This window comes from Hipposideros armiger, unplaced genomic scaffold, assembly GCF_001890085.2.
Source record: "Hipposideros armiger isolate ML-2016 unplaced genomic scaffold, ASM189008v1 scaffold_282, whole genome shotgun sequence".
Classification (NCBI taxonomy): domain Eukaryota; kingdom Metazoa; phylum Chordata; class Mammalia; order Chiroptera; family Hipposideridae; genus Hipposideros; species Hipposideros armiger.
Window position 1 is genome coordinate 393519 of NW_017731632.1, and position 10172 is coordinate 403690.

At 42.2% G+C, this 10172-nt stretch overlaps 1 protein-coding gene across 12 annotated transcripts in view; it reads right to left on the bottom strand.

Moving 5' to 3' along the window:
* GRK4 (G protein-coupled receptor kinase 4) overlaps positions 1 to 10172 on the bottom strand; it is a 64126-nt gene that overhangs the window by 44720 nt on the left and 9234 nt on the right. For all 12 annotated transcript variants that reach the window (XM_019657975.1, XM_019657979.1, XM_019657982.1 and 9 more), the window contains one exon: positions 2284 to 2396. In XM_019657975.1, coding sequence (XP_019513520.1) covers positions 2284 to 2396 — 113 coding nt within the window. The remainder of the gene's footprint in view (positions 1 to 2283; positions 2397 to 10172) is intronic.

A 10172-nucleotide genomic window follows, 5' to 3' on the forward strand; every position in this document is an offset into this window, starting at 1 on the left:
GGTGCCAACTTGGGCCAGTGAAGCAACATCCTCCACAACTAGACTGAAAAACAAAAGGACAGCAACTTGTCTGTTCCCCTTCCCCCAATTCCCCAATTTAAAAAAAAAAATCTTTAAAAGAACTAATCCTGTCCCTCACAACAATTTAAAAATTATCCGAGAGCCATAAATATATTTTTACATATCACCATTATGTGAATAATATCCTGTAAAAATTTTATAAATGACACTATGATAGTTTTATTTTCATTTTCAATTTTACTTTAGAACCACTCGCTCGCGAGCCACAGTTTGCCGACCCCTGTCCTAGATCCTCTGGATGGGCCTGAGTCAATCCCCTAAAAGGCCTTACAAGCAGAGCCGAGGCGTCCTTGAAGAAACTCCTGCCTGACTACAGCAGCTGCACCCCGTTTCTGGAGAGTTCCTTCCTGCTCTTCCTCATGATCTGCCCCACAGATTTCACTTTCCTCGCCAGACCTCACAATCATGTTAGCCAAATCCTTTCAACAAATCTCTTAATATCTATCTCCCAATGATTCTGTTTCCCTCATTGAACCCTGACTGATGGCGATGCCATTAATTCATTCAACAAACACCAAGCAGGAAACAGAGGAAACAGCCACGCCAGGCGCCACGAGGGAAAATGAATGAGATGCAGTCTCTCCACCCAGGAAGCTCGGAGCACCTGGTGTCACCTTGCACAGGTACAGTCAAAGCAGCACACGCTGCACAAATGGCATGATTGGGTGTTACGTAGTAACCCACACAGCTACGTCAAGAAGGAAAACAAAGCCTGTCACTGAGGTCAATTGGCTGTCACCTAATAATTAACAGGTGTCATGACAATATCAGATTTAAACCTAAAACAGAGTTTTAACAATGCAGTTCAGCCCTTTTAAAATAAAGAGCTATAGGTCCCTAAATTCTGCCAACATGGCAGCGTGGCAAATATAACCCACTACATTAGACATATCACCTTTTACCTGGGACTGAGCAGGCATTCTCCACCGCATCACGGGTCTATCTTTCAAAAAAGTAACTGCCTCCTCTCAAAGCTGTCTCATTCTAGTAACGGTACCAGCAAGGAAAGTGCTGGGGGAGTTCCAGGGAGTAGGAAGCAAACCACAAAATAGGCAAGAGCCTCAAAAGTTTTTCTGAAAGCACACATTATAAATACATATTGTTAAAAAGCTGTGTCAGGGGACGGCCGAGTAGCTTAGTTGATTAAGAGTTGGCTTAAGAGCGTGAGCTCTGAGCAACGGGGCCACCGGTTCAATTCCCACATGGGCCAGTGACGCTGCACCCAAGCTGAGCTGTCGCTGAGCTGCCACTAGTGTAACAACAAGATTGCCTGTTCGATGGTGAGCTATGCCCACCCGCAACTAAGACTGAACTCGGCACCTTGAGCTTAGAGGCCACGAGCTGCTGATGGGAAGCCAGCTGGCGACTGGCGCCCTACACAACGAAGACTGAAGAACAACAACTTGGCTGGTCTCCTTCCCCAATTCCCCAACACTGTTCCCCTCCCCCAACTCCCCAATAAAAATCTTAAAAAAAAAAAAAAAAAGAAAGCTGTGTCAGAGAAAAGATGCATGAACTCAATGATATAATACAATGCATATAATAAGTAGTCAGTACACATCTGACATAACAGGGCAGGCCAAGATGGAGAAAGGAAGTATCACAATCTTGGTACAATAACTAAAAGAGAGTTTTCCTGTTTAATTCTACCAACTTCCTCCTGTTAAGTTGCTTCTGAATTTCAGTTTTCAAACTTCTACACTTGCCAGAGGTATAAAGATGCAGAAACAGAGAATTTCTTTACCTATAAGAAAATCACAGCAAATATCAAACAGGATACATGAGAAGGTTGAAAAATTTCATAAATCATAGTAAATTCCATTCAACGTGATCGTCCTTCTTACACTAACTTTATTCCTTCCATATGCTTCTAGCTTAAAGTGTTTGAAGCTTATAGAATCTGCTACATGAAGGCAAGAAGGATACCTTTTAGGCAACTGCCAATATGCAGATAGTCTTAATAAGCTGTTCAACCGACTCACAAATTAAAGCAGCAGTTTCAAAGTTATTCCAACACAGAGATGTAATTCTCTGCGAGCTAACACTTCATGCCACAGGGACCACCGTACCAAGACGGCAACGTGACTTCAAGACAACTAGTTTACCCACTCCCACATCACTGCCGAGCAAGGTCTAACGAACTTAGACCTCACCTCAGTTTTTCATTTTCAAAAGCGCTACATTACCGACATAAAGCCTTACCGCTGCATCCAGGAACTCAATGCACCTCTTCAGGTCATCCTTTGTGTCACAGAATTGCCTGAAGAGAAGTCTTCCTATGGGCTGCTTGTCACAAAGACTGCTATAATCCTTTTCTGTGTGAAGAGAGTGGGTAAGAAACAAACAAATATAATCATCACAATTCAGAAAGTGCTTTTCTGAACCTCACTATTTTCACCTGATACTATGAAAGCTGAAAATAGTATTTGCAATATTATTTTTTAAACTACTGTTTTGCTTACCAATTTAGACTGAGTTATCATGAATATGAAAAATACCTATGAAGAGCCAAACGTAGCTGGAAGAACGGATCAAGAAAAGTGTGTGAAGCCTGACTGGCAAGGTGGCTAGTCCCCTCTGAGAGGAAACACAGATGGGAGCAGTATTCCCTACGGAGCTAAGCAGTCACGATCACAGCGGAGGAAGAGAATGTGTTTGGCACAAATTACACCTATGTGAAACACACTGCAGGAAGGTACTTAGATTTTTAACAAGTCTTTTCCATTCTGCAACCTCGATATACTTTCACACTTGATTTTTTCACTGCTCTGGTTTTTTTTCTTTTCAGTGGAATGATAGGTGGTATACCTTACCCTTACTTACCCCAAATAGATACTGTTTTGGGAACAAGGCACTAACATGTGGTCAGTATCAAGAGTGATATAAAACAAATATGTTCAAAATAGGTTATTTGAACTTGAGCAAGAAAATCAGCTGCTCTTTTAGCAGTGACTCTGCACTTGAACGCAATTATGTTCAGGAAGTCCTAAAGTGGCTCTTAAGCTGAAGAATTAAATGAAATTCATAAACAGTAAGCAAGCCATAACAAATTTCTCCATTACAGGGTCTCTTAGTACCTAATAACTCTAGGACTCTAAACGAGCCTGTGCTGAATCACTGAGCTTGCAGGTGGAAAAGCACAGGAAAGGACACAGACATGTGGGTGTCAACAACGGTGCCAGCGCACAGCTGCTTGTTTCAACAAACATCAGCAATAGTTTTGCAAAAGTTCTACAACCCACTTTGTCCAATTTGGTTGTCATATTTTATTTAGAGATATTCAAGAACTACACTTAAAAAACAAAAAACATAAAGACATCAAAAAGTGATGTTTCTGAAAAGCTGAGAATGTTGACTACTTTCCTCCTGAAGTCGAAGGTTCAGAAATGTTCCCAATTTCCAGGTGAGGGTAGCAGATGGAGTACAAAGGTCTGCCTACCTTCTCTCCCAGACTCCTGCTGAAATGACCAAAAATGAAAACAAAAACAAAAGGAATGAAACCCTAACACGGAAAAAGAATACAGGGCACCCTTGGGGGTCAGAAATCTGAGGATTACCTGGAAGACAGCAAGCTGATGGGGCTGGAATTGAGAACATCAGCTGAAACCCCAAGATAAGTTGGGGCTCCTCAGGTAGCCCCTCCCCACACACACCTAGAGCGTGGGAGCCCTTCTGGGTCCTGATCACAATGGCTGGCCAAGGGGCTGCTCCCTCCCTCAAGCTGAAGCCACTTCACAGAAAGTGGGTGTCTGCCAAGAGAGATCCTGGAGCCCCAGAGAGAGAGCCAGAGCACAGCTAAAGGACTAGAAGCAATTCTGTGTGCGGCTGCTGGAACACAAGCCCTGTCTGGATGGCACCCCACGGGCATACACACCCCCCAACCAGAACTCCATTTGGGAGAGAGGACACCCAAAAAAACAAAACTCTGTAACCACACAGGCCCTTATATGAACTTGAATAAACAACCTCAGCTCTCTAGATACAGGGAAAAAAGCAGCTGGTAAAAACCAACCAAAAAGAACAGCGGAAAACTGGGCTAGGAGAAAAGAGAATTCAGTGGAGCCTTTAAATGTTTGGCCTGGGAAAATTTTAATATATATATATATATATTATTTATTTATATATATTATAATAATATATATTATTATAATATATATTATGTAATATATATATATATAAATATTTATTTTATATATATTAAAATTCAAAAGGAAAAGCCAGGTATCTGTATCTCCCTCGCCTCTACTTTATCTGGAATTCCCCTCTGAATTCTTATTAGACAAATATTTGACTTTCTGGATCTTTCTACATCTCATTATTCTCTTGTATTTTCTGTTTGCTTTTGCCATACATTTTAGGAGATTTCCTAATTATCCATATCAATAGCCATGCTTTTATGCACATGCAAAGTATTATCCAGCCCATCCCACAATGTTCACTCATTAATCATATTTTGAATTTCTAAGAATACTATCCGTTCTGTGATTGCTTCTTTTGCATGTTCTATGGTTCCAGCAGTCCATATTGCTCTCCAGTGTCTCAGACAATACTAAGTAGGGTTTTAAAGATGTGTGTTCTGTTGCCTGAATTCTCTTTTCTTCATTCCAGAGAAATTCAGGCACTCTTACCCTTTTTTTATTCTTTTTTATTTTTATTTTTTAATTGGGGAATTGGGGGAGGGGAACAGTGTTGGGGAATCGGGAAGAGGAACAGACAAGTTGCTGTCCTTTTGTTCTTTAGTCTAGTTGTGGAGGACGTTGCTTCACTGGCCCATGTTGGTATTATCATTGCGCTCTTCCCAGGTGAGGCAGGTCAGTCGCCAGTCATTGGGCGGCCACTCACAGTGGCTCATGGCAGCTCATGCCAGCTGCCAGCCAATCACGGTAACTCACGGCAACCCACTGCAGCCCCACTGCAGCCTACGCCGCCACGGGGGACTCATGGCAGCCCAGCTCCAGGTTGAGCTGTTGTTCACCATCTTAGCTGTAGAGGCCGCAGCGTCACTGGCCCTCATATGTGGGATCCGAACAGGGGCCCTGCTGCTCAGAGCTGGCGTCCCAAGCTAACTCTTAACCAATGCGCCACTCAGCCAGCCCCCAAGCCAACTCTTAATCAACTGAGCCACTCCGTCAGCCCACTCTTACCCTTCTTTATGCTTTTAAAGATCTTTCAGGAAATGTGGCTTGCACTGAGATCATTTACTCAAAGATTTTATAGTTATGACAAAAATGTATATAGTACCTGAGCCTTAGGACAGACTGAAAAAAGTACAAATAATCTTACATTCTTCCTGCTGTACCTAAATTAAGACTTGTAAAACCAGTTAGGTAGATTGCTTTGTAAGTAAGGGCTCAAATCTAACAGTTCTGAATGAAACTGAGGGGGATGGAGCAATGAATTTGGAACGAAGCAGGAAAAACCGAAAGCCTGCGGTCTGAGACCTGCCAGGTTATGTGACAGGAGCCCACGTTCCTCTGGACCATGAGAATGCTGCCCTCGCCCACAGGGGGTGGTCCCTGATGGCCCCAAGGCTCTCAGCGCCCCATCTGGCACAGCAGGCCAGTGACCGACCCGCGTCAGGTTCTGGACGACGGTCCTGAAGCCTGACACAGAGAGGACAGGGACGTTCCGACTGGGCAGCATTCATGTGGGCACCTCCCAGGAACACCTCCATTGTCCTTATTTCACAGTACTCCTCTGACAGGAAGCATGCTAACTCAAAGCTTTATGGCATACTGACTCTATCATCACAAATTCACAACAACCAAAGGACGAAAATTAGAAATACCCCAAAATGCCTACTATTCCACCAAATCAAATGCTATGTAAACTCACAGAGACAATAAACCAAGAGCTATGTTTATTCCTGAGGGTACCTGAGTGGAAACACTGTTTTATTCAGTGACAGAGTACTGCCTGTACATCCCCATGGAAACGACTCTTGCTAAGGTCACCCCTCCATTCACTCACTCATTCACTTAACCAAAGTGCGGCCAAGTGCTCCTCCAGGGATGGAAACAAAGACCTTGAACTGGTTGCCAAACCCAGTGACTGTTCAACCTGACACTGGTGACCATGCCCACCTGCCTGGAACCGCCCTCTTGACCCCGCCACTCTCCAGATCCATCCAGCGCGGCTTTCTGGCCCACTTCGATGGGGCCACACAGGATGTGGGGTCCTTGCAACTTGGTGGAGGGAGGGCTCTCTCCCCCTTCCTGCTGTCACTAGGGAGGTCATCCACTTCCAGTCCCATGACTTCAAAATGCCATCTACACACAGGTATCTCTCAGAGTCCTAACTACAGCCCAGACTTCTCTGAGCTCTCCATGTATGGCGTCCATCCTCGTGCATGGACATGACCTGGAAGTCCTCCTTAATACCTCCCCCTTCCTTACTCCCACACATAAATTCATTGGATACTACTTCCTGAATCTCTCTGTAGTCATCCAGTTCCATTACCACCATCCCAAACCAAGCTACCGTCATCTCTTGCCTAGACAACGGCAAGAGTCTCCCATACAGCCTTCCTGTCCCCACTCTTGACTCTCCCAGTCTTACTTGTCACACTGAAGCCTGAGAGACCCTTTGAAAATGTAACGCAGATTACATCATTCCTCTGTTAAAAATCTGACAATGTCCACTTTCGTAGCTCTAATAAGACAAAAACCTTTACCAGGCCTACACCCTGTTGTCCCCCATCATCTCACCCAGTATCACTGTCTTCCTTCGTCTTCACATGGGAAGACTGGCCTTTCTTAAGTCCCCGGAAGTTGACACGCTCCTCCCCACATTGCGGCCCTTGTACTGACTTTCCCAGCAGTCTGTACCTTTTCCTTCAAAGCACTTACTACAATTCGTAATTATGTTTATTTCTGTAATTATTTATTTTATAACTCTCTCTGCCAAGAGAACATAAGCTCCATGAGGGCAAAGATCATGACTGTTTCTTAGCCACTGTATTTCTAGTATCACACTCAGTGGATTGGCACATGGAAGTAAACAAATGACGGTGTTTAGAGGTAGCTAATGGTGCTGTACACCTTCAATCCATACAATGTATTACTCATATGCCCTTATATTTCAATAAAAATAATTTTTTAAAAGAAAAGAGCATGGACTGGGGTAAGTTAACTAATAGGACTTACAGTATAATTTACCTCCTTCTATGTACCAAAACACTACCCCAAAGAATTAGAGATATACCAAGGCAATTTATATGCAAATATACATAAAAATACAATTCTATAATCCTATGAGTATATTCGATAGCATAAATAGTCCCAAAGAAAAATTTACAATATTTTAATTTTGCAAATGTCAAAGGATGAAATCAACATCCATACTAATCACTGTACTATATCTAGAAAAAATTACTATTAACACTATGAATCAAATATCAATTGGTCCAAGAAGAAGCGAGGCTAACAAGCACATGAAAAATGCTCTGCGTCATTAGCCATTCGGGAAATGCAACTCACACCACTAGGACGGCTACAATGAAAATCACAAGTGCTGATGACGATGTGGAGAAGCTGGGATCTCATCCACTGCTGGTGGGCACGCGAAATGATGCAGCTGCTTCGGAAATAAGCCTGGCAGTTCTCCAAAAAGTTAAACAGAGGGTTACCATGTAAACTAAGCTAAATAATGGCACCCCAAAATATCAGGTCCTAACCCCTGGACCCTTTAAATGTTACTTTATTTGGAAAGAGAGTCTTTGCAGATATGATTAAGTGAAGGATCTTGAGATGGAAGATTATCTGGGTGGGCCCCAAATGCAATCACATGTATCTTACAAGAGTCTAGAAATCCTCACTTTTGGGAAAGGTGCTGCCAAGCCAATGGTGAAAGTCACTTAAATGAATGATGCTAGAACAACTGGATATCCAATGCAAAAAAATGAAACTGAGTCCCTACCTTACCCCATATACAATAATTAACTTCAACTGGATCAAACACCTACATGTAAGAGCTAAAACTATAAAACTCTTAGTGGAAAATACATAAATCTTTGTGACTTTGGATCAGTTTCTTATATACACCACCAAAAGTACAAGCAATAAAAGAGAAAATAGATCAATTGGACTTTGTAAAATAAAGACTTGCGTTCCTCAAAGGACAGCATTAAGAAAGTGGAAGAAAACAAAGAATGGGAGAAAATCCTTGGAAATAAAATATCTGATAAGGGTCTAATAAGAAGAATACATAAAGAATGCTTACATTTCAACAATGAAAAGACAAACAATCCAATTAAAAACTGGACGAAGGATTTGAACAGACATTTGCCCAAGAAAATACACAAATGGCTAGTAAGCACAAGGAAAGATGCTCATCATCATTAATTACTGGGAAACACAAATCAAAACACAGTGAAATATCACTTCACACCCACTGGGATGGCTAAAATAAGAACAGAAAGGGAAATAAAAGGTGTTGGCAAGGATGTACAGAAACTGGAATCCTCATACATTGCTGATGGGAATGCAAAATGGTGTCGCCACTTGGAAAAAGAGTCTACAGTTCCTCCGAGAGTTAAACACACAATTACCATATTATCCAGCAATTCCAATTCTGGGTACATGCACAAAAGAATTGAAAGCAGGGACTCAAACATTTGTACACTGGTGTTCCTAGCAGCATTACTCACAGTAGCCGAAAGATGGAAACAACTCAAATGTCCATCAACAGATGAATGGGTAAACAAAATGTATTGTATACATATGCTATCCAAATTAATGCCACTGAACTTTATGCTTAAAAATAGTTAAAATGGTAATTTTGGTTATGTATATTTTACCATAATAAAAAAATTGTATATGAATGTTTGTAGCAGTATTATTCATAATAGACAAAAACATGGAAACAATTCAATGTCTATCAACTGGTAAATGGTAAAGTGCAAATACATCCATACAATGGAATATTATTTGCCAACAAAAGTGAATTAGGAACTGATGCATGCTACAGCATGGATGAACCTGGAAAACACTGTTAGGTGAAAGAAGCCAGTCATAAAATGTGGGGAGCCAGCTGGGATTAGCCAGGGACACTGAGGACTGAGGCTGTAAACTGGCAAGCTACAGGCCTCCATGTTAGGGTGAGCAGCTTGAGAGCAGCTTGAAAGTTAGACCAGAGCTGCAGTAAGGGTTAAGCCTAACAGCTGGCAAGCTGACGGGCTCTCAGGCCCGGGGGGAGCATCATGGGAAAGGTTGCTAAGTAGATCTCATCTCCACTGTGCCGCTGAAGAAAGAACAGCCAACGTCACAGACAACCTTGAAAGTTGCAGAGTGGAAGGCTACCCTGTTAACAGTTTCTACTTGCTATGTTTTGTCTCACTTCGGGGAGATTGCTCCCAAAAACCCCTACCTAAGGAAAGCTTCTTTTGCTATAAAAGCTGTGTACAAACAAGAAACGAGGCCACTCCCTGCCATCAGCACTGAGTGGACCTCCTGTCCCTAGCTTTCGTCTCTAATCTCTTTCTTTTCTAGTCTCCCACCCAATCCTCTCAGGTACACTTTTGGTGCGCTCCTGGCTGATGAGGCAGGTGCGTTCGGTTGAGCGAGCTGGTCTCATTCAATAAAAGACCACATAGTGTGTGATTCCCAATTATATGAAATGTCCAGAATCGGCAAATCCAAAGAGAGTAGTTGGTGGTTGTCTGTGGCTGAAGGTTGACAGAGGGAATGGGGAGTGACTACCAATGGGTATGTTTTTTTTCTTTCTTTTTTTTTGAGGTGATGAAAATGTTGTAAAATTGATTGTGGTGATGACTGCACAACTCTGTGACTATATTAAAAACCACTGAACTGTACACTTTAAATAGGTAAATCATATGGCATGGTAATTATATCTCAGTAAAGCTATTTTACAAACATAATGAGGTTAAAACTGGATAGGTATTTGGGGGGAAAAAACTACCTCCCACTTTATACAGTCTGAAATTAATTTTGACAGTTAAGATATTTAAACTCCCTTTAAAAAAACTATAACAGTACTAAAGAAAAGATAGGGTGACTTATTTACAATAATCTTGGAGGGTTGGCAGAGTGGTGCATTGGTTAGGAATTGGCTTGGGACGCCAGCTCTGAGCA